The sequence below is a fragment of the Alosa pseudoharengus genome, unplaced genomic scaffold (assembly GCF_046254945.1).
Source record: "Alosa pseudoharengus isolate Yale_2024_CS ecotype anadromous, Long Island Sound unplaced genomic scaffold, YU_APseudo_1.1 YU_APseudo_1.1_scf_20, whole genome shotgun sequence".
Taxonomy (NCBI): Eukaryota; Metazoa; Chordata; class Actinopteri; order Clupeiformes; family Clupeidae; genus Alosa; species Alosa pseudoharengus.
The window spans coordinates 34,874,840-34,897,805 of NW_027468664.1; the positions used below are offsets into that span (position 1 = coordinate 34,874,840).

Below are 22,966 nucleotides of genomic sequence, written 5' to 3' on the forward strand. Positions count from 1 at the left end.
AAGTCCATGCATAAACTCATATATTAGGTTAATCATAAAACACTATCATTAGTAAATGTGTACATTACAGAAACATGCAAGTGTGTGAAAAGGAATTCTTTATTTGGGACACGTGAATAAAATGTCAAAATGATTCACTATATAGAAGTATTTACATGTATTCCCATATTTCCTTCTTCAAGAGGAGAAAATGGTATTACCAGGTTGACGCAGACATTAATGAGTGAGCGCAGATGAGGCAAGAAGGAGATGATTGGCTGTCGCTGCAATGTCAGACAGATCCCTTCAATCAGACTACTTGCTGCCTCCCATTCCACCTGCCGTCTGAACACACACACACACACGCACACACACCAACATAATCCTCAATTAGATAGTTGTTTACAACCCCGGGGTGGCGCTTGCCTATCCTTCCGAGGGGGGCATTGGGTGTCAACATTCTGCTTCTGATCTACAGTATAGGCAAGGTCAGGGGTGGGCAATTATTTTTTCCATGAGGCCACACAGAAAATATTGTGGAGGGCTAGGTCAAAAGGCTTAATTCAATTCTGCATAATATTAATTGTATTTCTTTATTAAAAAGCAGTAAATAGCATTGTTTTGACTAGCTGGTAAGAGTATATGTTATGGTTAAGCAGTGGAAAAGTGAGGTTGCCTTACAAAAATGTAATTTATTCAACCAATTTTCAACATTTTCAATGGTAGCCTAAACAAAATGTGAACATTTTTAACATTTGTGACTCATTATATTAGTGACCGGGGCCCAGGCACCGCTTTATTAGTAAGCATAAAAGTGGCACACAGAAGAGAAAAGAAAGACGAGAACTGGAGGAGACTAAATCCAAATGAATGAAATTGAATATTTTTTTTTTAAAAACACCTCGAATGTTGCTGCTGACGTTAACGATTGAGTGGAATGGCCATACTCTCCATAGAGAACAGCAGAGCCAGGCAGTTGGGTTTCAACGATATCATCAATGACGGGCCGTAGAGTGAACTTCTAATGGGTAGCTTTTCGGTTCGGTTGCTTTTTTATGGAGTAGGCATATGTGAGGTGCACTTTCTGTGACCTGTTTGTGGAAGGCTATCTGACCGCTGCGCCACATAGAAAATGGTTTGCCTAAATTAATGTATTATTACCATTCTGACTACGGTTGTTTGAGTTTGTCAAGGCAGCTAACAAAGGCAACCTAGGTATATTGAACTTGCTTCATAGTATAGGCCACAGATTCTTTGATATTCATAAATTCAGAAGCTTTTTTCCCCTGATGAAGTCCTTTGTTTTGTTGGCAGTGTGCTTTGGGTCATTGTTCTGCTGCATGATACATTTCCTCCCCATTAGTTTGAATGCATTTCTCCATAAATTGGCAGACAAAATATTTCTGTACACTTCTGAATTCATCAGTTAAATAAATATTAATGAGTCTGTTCCAGAAGCAGCCATGCACACCCAAGCCATGACATTACCTCCACCATGCTTCACAGATCTTGCTTGTATGGTTCAGATCATAATCAGTTCTTTTCTTTCTCCACACTTAGGCCTTTCCATCACTTTGGTAGAGATTAATCTTGGTTTTATCAGTCCATAAGATTGTGTTCCATACTTTTGGGGCTCATCTCTGTACTTTCTGCAAATTCTAATCTGGCCTTCCGATTCTTACTGCCAATGAGTGGTTTGCGTCTTGTGGTATGGTCTCAATAATTCTGCTCTCGGAGTCTTCTTCTAACAGTGGATTGTGATACCTTCACCCCTGCACTGTGGCGTCGTTGGTGATGTCACTTACTGATGTTGTGATGGGGTTTTCTTCACAGCTCTCACAATATTTCTGTCATCAACTACTATTGTTTTCCTTGGCCGACCTGGGGTGCGTTTCCCAAAACCATAGGTGCTAACCTGATAGCAACTTAATTGGTCGGCAATGGGAAATTGCATTGCAACCAACACCAGTACACACCAGTAGTTTCTTTCTTTTTCAGGACATTCCAAATTGTTGTGCTTGCTATGCCCAATGTTTGTCCAATGGCTCTGATCGATTTTCCTTATTTTCTCAGCTTCAAAATGGCTTGCTTTTCTGGTCTTCATGTTGGTTTATCCTCTTTAACAAGAAATGCAGTCTTTATAGGTTTAAACCAAGGATAAAAACGTATAGTCATGGAGAGCTATTTAATGTTTGAACAATAAATCTAAAAGGCAACACCTGGACAACAAGAAACAGCTGTCAGTCACATGTTCCAATAGTTTTGCTCACTTGAAAAATGGGTGGGTTCAAACAAAGGGTGGTATGTCCTGAGTTGTTTAACACATCCAGATGTAAATACCAGGAAATAAAAGCTAAAATTCTAAACTCTTGTCTCATACTCATCTTTTGATCTTAAACCCAAATGTCATCAGTGAACAACAAAAACAAAGCAATTTGCCTTGCTGTTCCAATACTTTTGGAGGGGACTGTATTGCAGATGCAATTTTGCTTATGTGATAAAGGCTTACACTAAATTAGTTTACCAATATCTCCTGCCCTCAACCACCACCAGCCTACAAATCAGAAATGGTTACAGAGTAGAAAAGCAGTTAACAAATACTGTACAACTGCCTGAATGTAACAAACTGACTGCAGAATATACAAAACACAAAATGAATAAAAAAAAGTATGTGGTTATGAAATTAACAAGATTACAAAATGAACAAGCATAAAAAAACAGTTGAGCTGACAGACCTGGAGCCCAGAGCCTGTGGGCGAGCGCACCTGAGCGTTGGCATCTTGTGGATCTTGTTGAACATTCTATCCAGGCGCTTTAGAATAAGGATGAGTGCAGGACGAACAGCCTCTGTCGACCAATCAGTGATGGGCAACATCTCCATTATGTAGCGACGCAGCCCACGACTCTCCATGGTCAGTGTGTCATATGGCGCCAGCTTCAACAAGGAGTGGGCAATCTCAGCCAATCTGTGCTCACACACAGACATAGGATATACAGTTAAGAACAAAATTATTCATACCCCTGGCAAATATTGATGTAATGTTGCTTTTCTCTTGACCAATATGTTTGTTCTGACTGAAAATGACACTGCCACATGCCAAAAGGTTGTAAGACAATGTGGTAGAAAACATGGAATCAAAAAAATAAGTGTTTATCTTTTTTAACGTTTTTATGAAAAATGGCATGTCGAAAATTATTCATCCCCTTTTTAAATAATCAATCATCATCAAGGAAGCTGGGAAACTATGGCAATTTAAGTGTAACAAACTTTATTTTCTGCCATTTGTCCAAGTTCAAGATATTCCATAAATTCAATTCTTCAACTTTCCAATCCTCTGCCGATTTACTACTGCACCGTACTATGCCACATCAAAAACCATGCTCTGTGGGGAAATGAGCGTACGCCTGTCCTACGCCTGTTTTATGTCATATGTTAGTTTCATAAATGAGGGCCATTGTGCACATAAAAACATGCCATGTTATCTATGATCAGGCCACACTTGGGTAAACCACTGCTAGAGCGGAAAATGGTAAATTGCACGTGTCATACATTTTCATTCATGGGAAAGTCAGGGAAAAAGTGGGTGTTTCCTGTAAAATAATGAGAGGTAAAACGTAAAGTGTATATGTAATATATCTCTCTATTATAATATATCAATAGATTGTGTTTCTATATTTATCTTTATAGTGCATAATGGGTACTGACAAGGCCGTAGCCAGGATTTTTAAAATACCGAGGTCAGGGGCTAGAAATTTTGGGCACCCCAAAATGTTAGGGGGTTCTTCCAAGCCCTCCGGTCCTTTTTCCAAAAAAGACGTAGAACCATGGATTTGTTCATTTTATAACATGTTTTGTTCATAACTTGAACCAACACACTTTTCCACAGTATTCTATTTTTTTTAGATGCACCTGTATATCTCAAGAGCCTTCTCCCAAATTGGCTCTTGTCCCGGTCTCCTGTATTGGATTTCTTAAAATAACAAATCTCTAAATTACTGACCAATAATTTATATAATTTGACGATGTTATGTTTGGTCCATGAGATAATATCCATCACAACATTAATTATCCATCCTATATAACATTGATATAGCTTAATTTTCAATCTCAACTGAATTTCAACATAACATTTTCATTACAGGTTAGCATTTCATTGCCTTATTACATTTCAGAGCCTTATTACATCTTTATTTTATTCAACTCTTTCAGCGATAGCCAAGTCGACACTTTCGCTTTGAAATGTCGGAGGTATCTGCAATGACGTGTCACGTGACGGTGTATTAATGTAAGGATAATTATCACGTTGGATATTCGTACTTAATAAATGAAACTAATCTTGAAGAAAAAAATACTGAGGATATGGTAGCTACGGCCATGCCCATGTATGTACGAAAAGTACTTGTGAAAACGCCCCTCCATTTTGCAGTGAAAATTTCTGTTTAGGCTCTAACAGGTGTAGGCTAATCCAAATTGTGGTTAATTGTGTCAATATGAGAAACTTTCAGAGACAACAGAATCGGTATTCAGAGAAGCAGTTGTACTTCTTTCACTATGTCAAAAGTAACCTTAACTTTTATTTGCCTTTCTAATGTCTTACTTCCACTTGACTTTCCTACCTTCTAGACTAAAAAAATCTGTCATGGCAAACGTGCACAAATATTTTTTTTAGTGGAGTAGAACTACTGCTCTGCATTATCTCTCTGCTTATCTTCTTATCATGTACAGTGGGTCCCATTTAGATGTGGCCACTTCAATCACTTTCCGTGATTCACGCAGCTGCATGAAATGTATTACACTTTTCGCCACGAGGTGGCAGCTTAAGTCCGCTGTAGCATTGCCGGTAAACAGGGCAGTGGACTGCATTTAGAGGCATTGCAAGCGGCAGTGTGATTGATACTGTAAGCCAAAGGAGATTTTATTTGGGTCGCCAGCATAGCCTAGTGACAATTAATGTTGTGTAATAGGTCTAGCTTATACCTTATATAGCTTAGGAAAGCTAACAGCTTTCTATTAGGATCTAGTTTGTTAACAGTCACGGTTTTGTCATAACTCCCTTTGTGCATTTTTGCATTTAGAATAGCTCTGAAACTGGGGGGTGAACACGTCGCAGAGGAGACGCCAGAGCGTGGATATCTCACTCGCAAAATGAAACAATATTTCTGTCGGGCGCCTACCATGGACCTCACAGTTGCAAAATGCAAAGGGACATGAATCGGCCTATATTTGCAGAAACAATAACGGACAACAGCTCTTCAACTTGGCCCGTTAAAATCTAAAAAGTATAATTTTAAATCGTAAAAAAACGTGCTGTCAACAACTAAGCAGACATCCATATACATCTATGATAGACCAGGACATAAGGCTATATTACAGTACATTTGCGTCATAGGCTGCAGCCTACCAGTAGCTTGAATTGTAGATAGGCCTATACTCTTTAAAGTTAATAGCAGTCTCCTCACACATAAAACACGTGAGAATCATGCGTGAAGCCAGACAATTCGAAGGAGTACCCACTGTATTGTGTTATATGACCACTAAACTTTTGATTCCTTTTAATGTCGTCAGTTGACTCCATTCACTATGATTGAAGTATAGCCTACCATTCAGTTGTGGGCATCACACATTGCGCTAGAAGGCAGAGAAAGGTGCTGATTATGTGATGAGCTTCAAGTATGATAAATACCACGTAAAATGAAGAAGCACAGCATGCATCTGCGGACTGGCAAAAGCGCTGATTATACTCTGTTCACAAATGTACATAAATCAGGCCCTGCATTTCATGGGATATGCATGTCCTGCGTAATCTTGTTAAAGTCAGCACCCATTATGCACTATAAAGATAAATAAAGAAACACTATCTATTGATGACAAGAGAGATGTATTATTAAGAAAAGCATTTTGAACCTCATGTGTGATTTGATGTCCAGAAGCTCTAGTGCAGTTACGCGTGGCTCTCCTGCAACATTCTGAAGAATCTTGAGCCTGGGGCCACTGTGCTTGTAGAACTCAGTGCAAATGTTAAGCAGAGACTCTCGTGGTCGTCTGAACTCCTCACGTGCAATCCTCTCATCAAGCTCCTCGCGTGGAACACCTTGACCCTCCTCCAGCAGATTCAGGTCATCACTAAAAATTTATGGACAGTGCACACACATATAAAGTTGTAATTTAAAATTGCAATGCGCACCATTAACAAGCTTTGGCTGTTCAGCTTCAAATAAGAGTCAGGGGACATTCATGGAAATATGTTTGAATTACAATATAACAACATATAAATATACGTCATAGATTTTTTCGCTGATCTACAGCATGTAATTAATGTCAGTTCTGTATGATTCCAGTTGTTTTTGATTGTCAAAGTAATTTGCGGAGCTCAGCAGCAAATCGGGAGAAAAAAACAAGACAGGTGTGACTTATTGCACAATCCCATTGAAACTGATTGTGGTCAACCACAATGCATGCATGTTGCTATCTCTTTGTATGTCACCACTATAATGTAACTGGCAATGAAATAAATGTTGTATGTCCTTGCCTTCCATGGTCTAGGTAACGTGAATGAAATATGGTAAAACGGTAACACTTTCAACAACCCCATTTCCAAAACAAGTTGAGATGCTGTGTAACATTTTAAATAAAAAGAAGAATGTGATAATCTGCAAATCATGGAAACCCACAAGTCACAAATTGGGATAGGTGCAACAAAAGGCTGGACAAGTTGTAGTCTCCAGCCTTATGCTTGTGTAGGCTTTCAAAACTAGGATTATTATGATAACACCCCCAGAAAACTTGGACTTTCTACTTTTCTAACATATAGGCCTAGTGCCAAAGACTCCACTGACCAATAGCAATGACAATGCACCTGATGAAGACCCTGGAGAAGCTGGCTTTCGGATATAACACACCATCATAAACCTCCTACAATGGCTTGCAAAATTATTCATCCCTCTTGGATATTTACTCTTTTATTGCTTTAATAAGTGGAATCTTTGTCAATTTAATTTGGCCTTTTTTAGAATAATTTACAAAAATCCACTCTTTACAGAGATCTTATTAAAAACATCATCTGCTCCTCCATCCCCAACACTATTGACCCACTGCAATTTGCTTACCGATCTAATAATCTACTGAGGATGCCATCTCTCATGTCCTTCATACCACCCTTAGGCATATTGACAGTGGAAAAGGGAATTATGTGAGGCTGCTGTTTATTGATTATAGTTCAGCTTTCAACACTATTGTTCCTCACATGCTGGACTCTAAGCTCAAAGACCTAGGAGTAATTACCCCCCTCAGTGACTGGGTTTTGAATTTTCTTTCTGGCAGAAACCAGATAGTGAGAATGGGCCAGCTCACCTCTAATTCCATCATTCTGAATACAGGAGCTCCAAAGGGCTGTGTCTTGAGCCCACTGCTCTACTCTCTCTACACCTATGACTATGTGTCATCTCACAGCTCCACTTCCATCGTTAAGTTTGCTGATGATATAGTCCAGGGCCTCATCTCCAACAATGACGAGACTGCCTTCTTGGAAGAGCTGATTGCCTGATGTCAGGCAAACTGTCTCCAACTAAATGTCAGCAAAACCAAGGAGCTAATTGTAGACTTCAGAAAGAGGCAGTAGCAGACTTACACCCCTCTCTTGATTGATGGAACACAGGTAGAGAGAGTTAGTAGTTTTAAATACAGTATCTGGGAGTACATATCTCTGAGGACCTGACCAGCGCTTCTCTCCCCTCCCTGCATGATATATATATCAGCCGATGCAAGAACAGAGCCACTAAAATCATAAAGGACTCCACCCATCCCAGTAACTGTCTGTCCAGTTTGTTGAAGTCAGGCAAGCGCTTCTGCAGTTTGATGGCCAAAACGGAGAGACTAAAAAAAAGCTATTTCCCTCGTCATTAGACTCCTCAACATGGACAAGTCAACTCTAATGAATACCATGGACTCTATCCCAATTTAATAACATTATTATTTATTATTTATTATGTATTATTATGACCGCCGCTAGCGAAGCGGTCATATAGGGATTGTCAAAGTTTTTTTTTTTTTTCTTGTTTTTTTTTTCTTATTTTTTTCCCCGTCATCTACTTCCTGAATTTTTGGTCAACGATACCCGGGACACCGAACCACCGGGGCACATAAAATTTGGTGGGTATGTAGCCCCACTAGACTTTTACGGAAAAATTTCATTTCGTCCCCGGGGGCCACTCCCTCCCCGTGCTGGCCCCCCCGAACCGCAAAAAAACAGTTTTTCCTAAATAACTACCTGAACCGTGGCACTGAGGATGAAGAATCTTTTATGGTATGTTGGTCTCAAGGGCCCACATCATCCTGGCCCATAATCACTCATTTGTGATTTGCACCCCCCCAGTAAAAAATGAAAATGCAATATTATTCTGCTTTAATTGCCCCTATCTTCAGTTAAGATGTTCAGAACTGCACCAAATTTTATGTGTATGATTGACCTGGCATTCTCTGGGGATATGCCAAGTTTCATAGAATTTCATCCATGGGGGGGTCCTAAAAAAATTAGGTTATGTGTACATTTAGTGACTGTACACTCATTGGCCTGTAGATGGCGGTGCACACATATACACATGCACACACACACAGTCACCCACATACTATCGGTATTAGAATGGCCGATACATAATTACAAATTCAGTAGGATTAAAAGAAAGCCAAAATAAATAAATATTCATCATCATCATCATGGCTGCATTTCCAGTATTGGCGATAAGTAGTCGTTTGTCCACTAGATGGCGCATCGTTGCAGTGAGACGTAATTTTGTTGAAGTTAAAAGTGGGTTGGAAAAACAATGGCTTCCTACAAGGACTGTTTACCGCAGAGAACGTCTAATAAGGATAGGACAATGTTCACATGAAATGTAATTCCCATTTCTTCTTGAAGCCGAAATAAATCTGAGGATGTTTATCGGACATGCTTGGTTTTTACTGCAGGTACGTTAATCTTATAATATCAATAAGGACCTAGGTAATGTTACCGTTAGCGTTGGTTGAGTGATGGAGGCCAATTTGATTGATTGCATTTGTAGAAAACTATAAATGCGGTTATACCAAGCAAATTGATAGCAGCACTGTAATTGTATCTTTCGACTGTCATTTGTTGCACGTGCTACAAAAATCATTCTGTGCAATGGAAGATTTACCAACGTTACACCGGTCTGATACAGTTTTGCCTATACATGCATGAGACTGAGACGCCTGTTTATTTTGTTTTAAGTGCATGCAGGGTGTGAGAGGGGAATCGATGTGCTTTGATTCCAGCTTGGTAGTTGTAGTCTGTGAAATTAAAAAGCACGTGTGTGTGAAGTATCCAAACACCTTCATTTCATTATGGCTGCTTTAGCAACACACCTTAAGCTACTGTATAGTGGGTCCCATTTAGAAGTGGCTACTTCATTCGCGCTTTCCTTGACTCATGGAGCTGCGTGAATTTTATTACAACTTTTTGCCACGATATGGCAGTTTAAGTCTGCTTGATACTGTAAGGCGTAAGCCATTGGTTTCCAAAGGAGATTTTATTTGTGTCGCCAGCATAGCCTAGCCTATTGACAATTTATGTTGTAAATAGGCCTACCTTATAAGCCTACCTGTAGCTTAGGGAAGCTAACAGCTTTCTATTAGGATCTAGTTTGTTAGTTACAGTTTTGTCATAACTCCCTGATGCATTTTTGCATTTAGAATAGCCAGAGCGTGGATATCTCAATCGGAAAATTAAACAATTTTGGGTGCCTATGGACTAGGCTGGGTGAACCCAGCCTGATCTGCCCGCTATTTATTTTTTGATTTCTTAAAAGATTGAGCTTGGTCTGGTGAAAGCCAGACAAGCCATGGACCTCAGTTACACAATGCAAGGGAACATGAATCAGCCTATATTTGCACGAACAATAACAGACAACAGCTCTTCAACTTTGGCCCGTTAAAATGTGTATGAACAGTCTAGCGACGCATTTCATCAAGGCCCATTTGGACATGTCAGTTATTTGCACCACTGGTTAGATGTAAAACAGAATTTCGTTTCAGACTACTGTTACTTAATTTGTGCATTAACAATAACGTTTCAGACTACTGTTACTTAATTTGTGCATTGACAATAAAGTATTACATGAACTAAAGATGACTAAAATCTTATGTAGCCTAGAAGAAGAAACATTCACAAAAAATCCATCCATCCAAAAATGACCTTTGTTTTTGATAGCTGTTGAAAACGGCATGGAACTGACAGAGATGTTTTTGTTTATTTATAAATAAATAAATAAATAAAATTATGCTGATACCTTTTGCTTTTCCCAAATACAATGTAGCCTACAGGTGTAAGTGACCTTTCATCAATCCAGTTGCAATGGATGAACTGTGATGAACTGCCCTACTTGTGATTGTTTAGAGATTTTAAAGGTTTTATAACAATTTCTTTGGCTATTCTACAATCTATTCACCTTTTCAGCACCAGTAGGCTACTTTCTGAACTGCACACACACACACTCAGGCATGCCAAACAAGCATACACAAAAGTTTTAAGAGTGGGGGATGGAGTAAAATATGGAGACAAATTGAAGTGTGATTTATTTTCGTGGAACGGATGTACAGGACTGAGCGGCTGTCATATTTTGTACCGCTATGCGGTACATCTAGTTATGATTATTATTATTATTATTCATGTTACTTTATTATTTTATTGAATTATTTATTGTTAACTTCATATCTGTTCACTTAGATTATTTCTACTTTACACAGTCATGAAGCTAACCAGGCTTACATTTCACTGCTTGTTATGTAAGGGATAATGTATAGAACGCCGGTCATTATTGGGAAAAAAAGTCCCGACAGGGCGAACCGGACCCTGACGCGCCAGCGGAGGGGTCTTGCTTCGCCCTGAAGGGACTTATTTTCCCAATAATGATCGGCGTTCTATACATTATCCCGCTTATTATACGGCTACTTGCCAAAACTAAAAATAAACTCCACGATATGTCTCTTTACACTTATTTGTTACCGTTTTGTCGTGGCTTTTGCTGAGAAACAAATAGTTCGCAACACACACTGAAGTTGAATCAAACATTCTTTAGAACACAGCTGATCAACCGTCTGCTTTCACTTTTGAATGAAGTTCCAATGCAAGAAGTGACCGGACTACTTGCGGAGTGATATGAAAAACTCAGCAGCACAAAACCCGTTGCCATTGACAGCGGTAATTATATGTTTGCAGCGGTAATTACATGAAAATATTTTACCGTAGAATGTAAAATCCCATTCAAGTCAATGGAGCGTTCTACTAGCATTGTGAAGAGCCGTATAATAAATACTGATATAACTGTGTATGTCTCTGAACTCTCTATTTCTGAATGTCCTAGACTGGCAGAGCCCTAGCTTGAATCCCATTGAACATCTCTGGAGGGATTTGAAAATGGCTGTGCTCCGACGCTCCCAATCCAATCTGATAGGGCTCGAGAGGTTCTGTAAAGAGGAATGGGCAAAACTGGCCAAATATAGGTGTGCCAAGCTTGTGGCTTCATATTCCAAAAGAAAGGCTGTAATTACTGCCAAAGGTGCCAAAACAAAATATTGAGCAAAGGCTGTTAATACTTATGTACATATTATATTTTCGTTCTTTATTTCTAATAAATTTGCAAACATTTAAAAAATTTTCATGTTGTCATTATGGGGTATTGTGTGTAGAATTTTGAGGAAAAAAATGAATTGAATCCATTTTGGAATAAGGCTGTAACATAACGAAATGTGGAAAAAGTGAAGCGCTGTGAATACTTTCCGTATGCACTGTCTGCATGTCCTGTTTGCTCTGTTTGTTTAATATCCCATGATTTTCAAATTTACACTACTCGAGACACGAGACACACACACACACACACACACACACACACACACACACACACACACACATATATATATATATATATATATATATATATTTATGGTCTTTATTTTCTCCTCTTGGTTTTACCTTAAAATAAATAATTTGGACGGAGAGTTATTCTTCATAGATAGTATATGCTTGTGAAATTGTTTACTCACCAATCTGAATGCATGTTTGGCCACTTATCAACAATTACCTCTTAGCAATTAAGAGAAGTCTCACCGTGTGTGGGCTCCTCCAGACAAAGTGTGGTTGGCAGCTGTAGCTCCTTTATGACCTTGATCACAACGACTCAGCTGAGGAGCTGTCATCGGTCTACAGAGAAGAATATTCTGAATTATATTAGGGCATACAGTTTGTGATATCCTTTCAACTCAGGAAAAAAAAAAATAGTAGCACAAAAGTCTAACAATAGTAAACTAACTTCCTAGCTAGAAATTTGCTAACATGCTGACTGGTGTCTTTTGGTGTCTTGCTGTGAATGTTTTTCTATCATTTTTTGCAGTGTGTTCCCACCACACATAACATACAGCATCCTGGATTGCACGAACGTCCAATTCATGCACAAAGCCCTGCGCACAAAAATATCAGACAAAAGAACAGCTTCTTTCCCACTGCCATCACTCTCCTGAACTGCGGATAAGTGGGGTCATCACATTCTTTATCATTCCAATATGCATCTTGCACACTACATTTGCACTATTACTTTTTGTACTTTACATCCCACTCCATGTGTGTGATGTCTTGATATGTCTTACTTGTATATTTGTATTTTTGTATATTATGTTGATATGTGCCTATATGTATATTGTTGTCTCTATTGTACAGTATGTGTCTAATATTACTATGTGTCTACTGAATGTAAAAGTTACTAATACATGTCTATTTGTTACTACTACATTTCTATTTGTTGAATGTATAGAGAGCTAACAGCCTACCGAAGTCAAATTCCTTTTGTACGTAAGTATACCTGGCCAATAAACCTGATTCTGATTTTGATGCATGGAAGGCTCTTAAACCAGCTCATTTATTTCCGATGGAGCATTAGCTGTGTTGTAACAGCATCATCTGTTATATTCTGCTCCTTGCATGTTCACTCCGACACTGAATATCTTGTTTGCCCAATAATAAAATTTTTGACACACCCATAAAAATCTTTCTACATCATAACATGCTGATTCACTAGGTGCAACACCCAACCGGGTCTGTGTAGTCTTCCGTGCATATGGTCCATTGTGTAGCAACTGTCTTCCAGACGCAAAAGACAGGAAAGCTGTGTCCCACTTTCTCTACCAGATAAGCAACTGGTATGGGAAAAGGCATAATTAGATCACTGCGTTCTCTAGTCTAATCCAGTTTTTAGTAAGGGCAAGTAACTGAAGTGATAACTGTGATGCCAGTATTGGAATGAAATTCGCATTATTAACTTGCTCCTCTCCTCATATCTTAAACTTGATTTAGATTCTCATGGTTTACAAACTCCCTAGCGCCATTATGTAAATTAAATTGTGTATGTTTCTCAACTGTGTGTGTGTGTGTGTGTGAGAGAGAGAGTGTGTGTGTGTGTGTGTGTGTTTGTGCATTTTAACTCAATTACTGTACCGTGTCAAAGCCTCCACACTATAGAGTAAGGCCTGGAGTGATGTAGCAAGCGCTGCAATGGCAGCAATCTCATCCCTTGCTGCACATGCAGATTCCAGTGCCACTGTGTTCTTCTTAAGTTTCTGCAGGTAGCATGGCACCAATGCTTCTAGAACCATCAGCATCTGTAGACTAAACACAACAATATTTGCATTATGTAGTCAATGTAATTGTAATTACAGTACATGAAAATGCACTGTACTGTTATCACTATATTTCTTCTTATTACAGTGCATGCAAATGCACCACTTTTAGCAACCACTTTTATATCATAGTAACCACTATGATTACCCTAGGAACACCCGAGCAACCATCTAAACTACCCTAGCAACAACCTACTGTAGCAACTACTTCAGTAATGTCACCCAGGCAACCACCTTAGCAACCAACACAATTGGTGGTTGCTTGGTTGTTGCTAGGGTAATTGAGATGGTTGCTAGGATGTTGCAAGGGTATGTGGTTGCCATGCTAAATAAGTGGTTGCTATGCTAGTTGCTATGGGTGTTGCTAGGTTGACATAATTGTGGTGGTTGCAAGGGTAATTCAGATGGTTGATAGGGTGTTGATAGGGTAGATATGGTGGTTGCTATGCTTAATAACTGGTTCTATGCTGGTTGCTAGTGTCATCATGTTGGTTGCTATGAGGGTTGCTAGGTTGACATTATGTTAGTGGTGGATGAAAGATCGGCACCTTCAGCTTAATATCTCACAAATGGAGCTTTTGTAGCCTAGAAATCTAGACGCACCCTAGCAGCATGAAATGTAATTTGCTGCCAGGGTAGTCTAGCAACTCTCTGTTGGCTTGCGAGCTGGAAAAATTAAACTTCAATCAGGCCAATCACATTGTGTATAGAGTCGGTAGGCGGGCTTAACATAATGATGGCAGAGTTGCGACGGTTCGGCGTGAATTCCCTGCTACTTGAAAACAAAGAAGATGGATGTTGCTGTTGGCGAACAGTGTGACACGAGTTAAGCTTTTTTTAAGTTGCCAAAAGTTTGAACAACTAGCCAACTTGCTCCGCTGGTGGGAAAACGCATGGGACTTATGAGTTGTAGTGCTATCCTATTGCATGCAGAGGGAATTTGAAAGACAACCGTTTATTCCGCCCCTCGGACTGAGCACTGCGAATGGTGAGTCCCCAGACCCTACATCTTGATGTGGGTCTGGCTCGTCAAGCTTGAGCTTTTGGTGTTTCAAGCTAAAACAGCTATTCCCCAACAGATTAACATCTAGCTTGACTCATCTTCACTGACCCCAATTAGATGGTCATGCAACTTGGGTGTCATAACTGAATGACCGACTTCACTTCTCTGAGCATGTAGCCTCAATTGCAAAATCATGTTGGTTTGTCCTTTACAACATTAGGAAGATCAGACCTTATCTGACACAAAAGACTATTGTAATTCACTGTTAGCTGGCCTGCCTGCCTGTGTAGTAAGATTGTTACAACTGATTCAGAATGCTGCAGCACGCCTGGTCTTCAATCAGCCAAAGAGGACACATGTAACTCCTCTCCTAGTTACTCTCCATTGGCTCCCTGTAGTGGCCAGAATTAAATTTAAATATCTCACCTTGGCCTATAGGACACTTACTGGATCTGCTCCCAGCTATCTCAATTCTATGATCAAGCTGTACATCCCCAACCGACCACTGCGGTCTTCTGATGAGCGTCGTTGTATCGACCAGCCATAAACGCTAGGTCAAATTCAAGACTCTTCCTCAGTGGTTCCTTGTTGGTGGAATGAGTTGCCCAATGCTCTCCGTTCCTAAGATAGTTTTGGGTCTTTCAAGAGGGGTCTAAAGGCATATTTGTTCAGCATAAGCCTGTCTTATGAGTAATGGTTTATATATTATATTATATTAAAGTATTTGTTCATTTTTATGGTTTATTTTCATTAGGCTATTGATTGTATTGACACTAATATTGTTTATTATTGCTATTAACCTTAATGTAGTCTTACCATCTTTTTAAAACTGTTCACTGTTAATTTAACTTCAAGAATTTTAATTGTTTACTGTTAAATGTAACTATTGTATATTTTTTTTTAATTTGTAAGTCGCTTTGGACAAAAGTGTCTGGCAAATCCCATAACCATAACATTACATTTGGGTGACACTTTTTAATGATTATGATGTCATAATGCTAATGCAATGTCTATGGGAAAAAATAAGCTTGTTTTTTGTTAATGTCTCAAAAAGTATATACTTTTTGAGATAAAACTTTTTAAAATAAGTCAACATTTTCTTAAATTAAGACATAAAAGACAAGTAAATTTATCGGCCAATGGATTAAGAAAATTAACCTTAATTGAAGATGAGATTTAAGATTTAAGACAAATTGTCTTAAATCTTAAAATACATTATCTTAATCCATTGGCAGATAAATGTGCTTGTTTTTTATGTCTTAATTTAAGAAGATTTTGACTTATTTTAAGTCAAATAATCTTATAAGAAAGCTCAAAGTAAGTATCCTTATATTACAATCAATATTAACTAGATTGTTTAATTTTAATATAAGATTATTGAATATCCAATTAAAAACTTCACCATGGTCTCATAGGCAATGACAAAACAGTCTTAAGTCTTACACTTAGTCATTTACTTTCACTATTGACTGACAAAAATAGCCTGAAAAAAGCAACATTAACTCCAATAATATTCAAATAAAAATCGTAGGGTTATTCATCCTGCAGACGAGTCATTGCCTGGGACTCATTGCTAAGGGCTGCTTACATTCCAAATGACACTTACAGTCCAAAGACAGACAGAGGAACAATTATATACTGTATACTATTGTCATCACAATGAAACAGCACATATGGAATCATGTAGTAAGCTGAAAAGTATCATGTCTACGTATTTCAGGCAGCTCATGATACAATGCATCTTCATAAGGTTCCCTGGGCCTTTGGAATACAAATAGCCCAATGACGTGGCCCAGAAATAAGTAATTATATTTAAAACCAACCTTTACTATTGTTGTACGAAGATGCTTACCTTCTGAAGGACTCAGGTGCATATGCAACAACTGTCACGCATAGTTTGATGGAGTCACTGATGGTGAAAGCCAAGTCATCATTTCCATAGCAAAAGTCTGTAAATACACAAAAATAAGCATACTTTTGCTGTATATACTGTATATAGATGCATTACTGTACACAACATGACCATTGAATGTGGTGTAAAGAATATAATACCCTAGAAATATTCTTTCATAGTGGTAACGGTAACACTTTACTTGACGGGTGAGTTCATAACACATTCATAGCAGCTGTCATAAACTGCACATAAAGCATTCATGACTTTCATTACATTACATTACATTACATTTGGCTGACGCATTTTTAGCCAAAGCGACTTACAACATGGTAAACAGTTTAAGTTTTAGAGCAATTCTCAACAATTTTAGGACAATTTAAAAAGTACAGTAAGAATAAGTGCATCATTGAATGCAGTTACTTGTCAGTTTAAGACGGCTGGTGAGTGCTAGGATCAGCAAGACTTGTTGTAAGTGTTGCTATGAGAGGAGATGTTCTCTAAAGAGCTGGGTCTTCAGGAGTTTTTTGAAAATGGAGAGGGATGTCCCTGCCCTTGTAGGAACTGGCAGTGTGTTCCACCAACGAGGAACAACAGATGACAAAAGTTTGGATTGGCCTGAGCGTACCGGTGGTAGAGCTAGACGTCGTTCGTCTGAGGAGCGCAGGGGTCTGGAGGTAGCGTATGTCTGTATGAGGGCATTCAAGTAGGTGGGAGCAGAACCGGAGACTACTTTGTAGGCAAGCGTTAGAGCCTTGAATTTGATGCGGGCCGCCATAGGTAGCCAGTGTAGCTGGATGAGCAGCGGGGTAACATGTGCCCTTTTGGGTTGGTTGTAGACCAGGCGCGCCGCCGCGTTCTGGATTATCTGAAGTGGGTGAGGTGACTATTGCCTGAACCAAAAGTTGGGTAGCATCTTGAGTCAAGTAAGTCCTGATTTTCCGTATGTTGTAGAGTGCAAAACGGCATGACCGGGCGACTGAGGCTACATGATCTGAGAAGTTTAGTTGGTTGTCGAGAACAACTCCTAGATTTCTTGCAGTCCTGGTAGGTGAAACAGACAGGGAGTCAAATTTGATGTTGATGTTGTGGTGTATGGTAGGTTTAGCTGGGAGGACCAGCAGTTCAGTCTTTGAGAGGTTCAGCTGGAGGTGGTGTGCCTTCATCCATGTAGCTATGTCTGAGAGGCAATCCGAGATCCGTGCTGAAACCAAGGGGTCATCAGGTGGAAAGGACAGATAGAGCTGTGTGTCGTCTGCATAGCAGTGGTATGAAAAGCCATGCAAACGGATAATCTGTCCCAAGGAGGTGGTGTAGATAGCAAAGAGAAGGGGGCCCAGCACTGAACCCTGGGGGACCCCTGTGGTGAGATGGTGAGGTGCAGATAGCTGACCAAGCCATGATACGTTAAACGAGCGTCCTGTGAGGTAGGATTCAAACCAGGAGAGAGCAGAACCGGAGATTCCCATGTTAGCGAGTAGAGAGAAGGATGCGGTGATTAACCGTGTCAAAGGCAGCCGATAAGTCAAGCAGAATGAGTACTGATGACCGAGCGGTCGCCCTGGCTTCTTTTAAGGCTTCTGTTAGACAGCAGAGCCGTTTCGGTAGAGTGGCCACTTTTGAACCCAGACTGATTTGGATCCAGAAGGTTGTTCTGTGAAAGGAAGTCAGAGACCTGTTTGGAGACTGCTCGTTCAATGCCTTTGGATAGGAAAGGCAGGAGTGAGACAGGGCGGTAGTTCTCGACTTGAGCAGGGTTGAGAGAAGCTTTCTTAAGTAACGGTGTTACCCGGGCCATTTTGAACGCTGTTGGAAATGTGCCGGAGGTTAGCGAGGCATTGATCACATGTGTGATAGCTGGTGCGATGGTCGGGCTGATGGACTGAAGTAGGCTCGTAGGTATAGGGTCCAGCGAGCATGTGATAGGACGGCTGCATGTCAGGAGTCTAGATACTTCACTCTCGGAGAGAGGCGTGAATGCTGAAAAAGATGTTCCAGCAGTCCCTAGAGGTTGTAGGAGTGCGGTATCTGAGTCAGATGCGTTGAGTGGGCATGTAGAGAATTGACTGCTGATTGCCGCCAGTTTGTTTGTAAAAAATGAGGCGAGGGTATCTGCAGTAAGGCTGGATGGAGGAGGAGGCAGCTGAGGGTTGAGTAGCGATTTGAAGGTTGAGAAAAACTTTCATGAGACATGACTCAACATGCATACCAAACCTTTCATGAATGTAGAAGACAGAACGACGACAACTTGTCAAAATAAAAGTCCAACAATCGCAAAGCAGCATTGCCGTTCTTCTCTCCAGCCTTTATAAATATTTCATGAATATCTTATGGAGTCTACATCGAATGTCACTTTACTATACAAGTTGGGAAGTATTCGTAATCACAGAGTTTAAACTAGCCTACATTCAGCCGTATTTGTGTAACCAGTGGCAAAAGATGAGAAATCATCTGCAAAGGTTACATCATAAAACAAATACATTTTTATGAAACAAGAATTATTTGCTTGACCATGTTCTGTCTTTTTGGCACTGGAGTAGCCCACTGACTCAGATGGGACGTGATCAGGTAAGAGGTTTGGAACAAAAACAGCAATGCCGCTTTGCGATTGTTGGACTTTTATTTTGACAAGTTGTTGTCGGTCTGTCTTCCACATTCATGAAAGGTTTGTTATGAATGTTCAGTCATGTCTCATGAAACAGTCATTAATGCCTTATGTGCAGTTTATGACAGGTGCTATGAATGTGTTATGAACTCACCCGTCAAGTAAAGTGTTACCGTAAATACTGTAGCCAGCTTAGTCATAAGCTTCCACAAGGTTAATCTCCATTGCCCAATTAAATAATTTCTGTCATTTTAATCATGTCTGCCTACTAAACAGTTGGTTTACCATGCTTATGAAACGCTGCAGGTATATTGTAGTATAAAAACAAAACATAGAATAATTATTTACTTTATTTGTTCATCAAAAGTGTTCATTCTGCTGTTTAGAAAAGCACCTCTAATATCATTGTTGAATTAAACTGGCTCCATCCTACCTCTGTTAGCATACTTTATTAGACTACATCACTTTTTAAAATTGACTACTTCATGTTCAATTAGTTAAATCAGGTTTTCAGCTTTTGTGTGTGAATTTCAATTACCCAATGAACGTAGTGGCTTCTCTGCCTTGACAAGCTCAAGGGCATCAAGTGCATCATTAGTCTCACCCTCCAAAGACACAAGTAAGTCAAAAAGACACTGGGCCGAGACTCCTTTGGCTAACCCAGTGCTGGTGCTGGTCTGAAACACATGAACATAAACACAAATGAATGTGCAGACATACATGTATTGTCTTTTAACAAGTTTCATATCTTGTCAATCACTGATGAAAAATAGAGTATAAAGTGATATTAAGGGGGTATAGTCTCATTGAACTCCACTCACTGTGAACTCCAGCAGCGGTGCAACACTAGCAAACAGCTGCAGGACAAAAGGTTTACGGTGGAGAATGTAGAACTGTCGGCAGCAGAACTCAATACCCTTTCTGAACAACGGGTTACTTTCATAATCAGAATATACCTGCAAAAACATACACATGCACATGCACACACACACACACATTGATTGTTTGTAAAACTCGTTTGTGAACACATTAACATTTTCATTTGGATGACACTTTTTTACCATTTTTTGGATGAATAATCAATCATGCTACAGTAAGTTAGGAGACTTGTGAAGAGTAATGAATGCCAGGAGTACCTACAACAGAGGAATTGTGAAGTACAGTATGTGGGATAGTATTAGGTGTATTAGATGTGCTCTAGAGATTCTGGAAGATAAAGAGATATGCCCCCATTCAGAAAGCACTCGCTAGCTTCTTCCAATATAGCACAATATAAGACATCAGGTTCATGGACAGTACAAAATAATATTTCAAATTAGCACACGGTACATTATTATGACATAAAACTACATGAAACCATAGATGGATATAATGACAATATATCTAATTATGATGATGATGATGATGATGATATCTAAATTATATATAATTTTTGCTATTAACAGACAAACAAGGCATACTAAGGCCCCGTTTACATTGGCTGCCAAAGACATCTGCCACTAACGTAAAACCCGGGCCAAGCAGAGAGAGTAGCACACGGCGTGTTTCACCACAGCTCAGCTCAGCAGACAGCTCCTAATCAGATAATGAATTCAGCGAACCTGACCCGGATTCTTCAGATGAGTGGTTGCTGTCTGGATCAACCGGCAACTATTTACTTGGTTATATATATGCAAGTAAATTATTATTTTGCAATCAAAAGACCTTTCACAATGTTGTTTTTGCTGTTTTATGGAAGGAGATGTTGGAAGTGTCACTAAAGCAAAAAATGTTTCTTTTCACAAAAAGCTTGTTTTCTCCATTTTTTGGTCAAAAACAGGTGTTTTTGGTGAAACTATGTTCTACTGCCGATTACTAAAGAACACAAAAAGGTAGAAACAAAGAGTCTACTCTTTTGGTAGTTTCAATGTTTACAGTCAAAGAACTCACTGTTCTGTGGGTCTTGGAAAATCAGTCAAAATGCTGTAAAACGCTTGGCAGTATGGGGCTCTCTGCACTGAAAATGACTGGCAGCCAATGAGTTAAATAACGCTCTGAATTGTATTTGTTAGCCTTCCTCAACGACTTGTAATTTAATCGATAATTTATCATGGTTACTCTGTGATATGGTCGAAATCATGTTTCTTATAGTAGCAATTTGTCATAGCAATCATAGCAATTTGTGGGTCGGGTTCAGGTTGATGTTTAATGCATAAGCACATTTTGTCGGGCCACAATGCAGGCTACAGTGTGCTCTACAGTAAAAACATAGACCTAAACCTAATAACAACATAATGATGTCACATATTTTAGTCAGTTTGCAGCACCCCCCTACTTAAAACAGCTTCCAGTGCGCCTACTAAGCTTCACCTGCAGAATTGTTGGCAAAATCCACTGGTATCCACTGAGAGAAAAGAGATGGTTGAAGTGTACAGCTGTGTTGATTGCTGTGGCGGTGTACTGCCTGAGGAGGGCGCTGTCTTCTGGGTGTAGTAGCAGTGCACCATTCAAAACATTCAAGAACAGCATCATCTCATCTCCCCACGGGTGTTCACTGGGCATGCCCAAAAACATTTCCTCCAAGAGCTTAATCCACAGCATCTTGTGAAGAGTGTCCAAGCCAAACAGTTCTTTGCCTGCACACAAACACATTAAAATCCATTGAAATGCAGTTGTTACACACACACACGCACACACACACACACACACACACACACACTCACTCACTCACTCACTCACTCACTCACACACACACACACGCACACGCATACACTTGTCAGTGCCACCGGCTTACTTGTCAAAGTCAAAGTCAAAGTCTGCTTTATTGTCAATTTCTTCACATGTCAAGACATACAAAGAGATCGAAATTACGTTTCCCACTATCCCACGGTGGAGACAAGACATATTTTACCAATTAGGTCCACAGACAAACATAACATTCAAGTAAACAATATAAAAAGTAAATAAGAAGGCACATACAATGAAGAAATAAGAGCAGCAAATTTTGGTTTGAAATTGTGCAATTGTGCATACAGTAGACAGTCAATATAATAGTGCAAAAGAGTGTTGAAGGGAATATTTCTGTATGATAATTTTATGTGAATGGTTTAATGATTCAAGTCTTTATGACTTGAATACTGTGTAGTTCTTATGGTCATTTGTCATTTTGTACCCATGTGTACCCTGTGTGTGTGTCTTTGTTCCGTGTGCAAGCATCCTTTGTTTTATCCTTGAATTCAGTGAAAGCCTGTCTATAGCCCCTTGCCTATCACCAGGTGTGAAATGTTGATGTTTGTAGAACCGCATGTGTCCAAGCCTCTGAAGGACTTCCCAGGAAAGGGGGTAGTTTTAATTAAAAGACAATAGAAGCTGGCCAGATGTCACCCAAAAGGCCACATCCCCCATACACCACACCTTTACCTTGCATATTCAAACTGGGTTGGACCTAGAGGTCACTCCCTCTCTTTGTGTGTAACTTTAAATATGGTCTCTGTTAGTCAGAGAAGTTAGAAGAGAATACTGAGAATCTGGTGAAACCAATAATGGGGTGACCCAAACATGTACCTCTCTCCCTTGAGGGGCCACTGGCCCCTCATTGAAAAGAATAAAGCCTGGATTCTGATCTGCATCGTCCTGATTAAGTCTCAAGAGAAATATGGTAGTAAAAATATACTATCAGTCTGTTTTCCATCTTTGCCAGCGTTGTTTTTGAGCTAACAACAAGTAATTCAGTCTTGTTACTGTTCAGTTTCAGGTAGTTGTTAGTCATCCACAGATTTATATCATGCAGACAGGCAGTCATCGCAGCAGGAGGAAGGGAGGCAGTCG

The 22,966-nt window shown here is 39.6% G+C and overlaps 1 protein-coding gene across 6 annotated transcripts in view; it reads right to left on the bottom strand.

Annotated features, from left to right (window-relative positions):
- Positions 1-22,966, bottom strand: part of unc80 (unc-80 homolog (C. elegans)) — a 333,697-nt gene that overhangs the window by 60,525 nt on the left and 250,206 nt on the right. For 5 of the 6 annotated variants that reach the window (XM_076297160.1, XM_076297161.1, XM_076297157.1 and 2 more), the window contains 9 exons: positions 21,509-21,774; positions 19,981-20,115; positions 19,698-19,836; positions 16,516-16,612; positions 13,479-13,649; positions 12,099-12,191; positions 5,885-6,103; positions 2,715-2,945; positions 201-324 (listed from right to left, as the gene is read on the bottom strand). In XM_076297160.1, coding sequence (XP_076153275.1) covers positions 201-324; positions 2,715-2,945; positions 5,885-6,103; positions 12,099-12,191; positions 13,479-13,649; positions 16,516-16,612; positions 19,698-19,836; positions 19,981-20,115; positions 21,509-21,774 — 1,475 coding nt within the window. The remainder of the gene's footprint in view (positions 1-200; positions 325-2,714; positions 2,946-5,884; positions 6,104-12,098; positions 12,192-13,478; positions 13,650-16,515; positions 16,613-19,697; positions 19,837-19,980; positions 20,116-21,508; positions 21,775-22,966) is intronic. The other variant, XM_076297158.1, reaches the window with a different exon arrangement.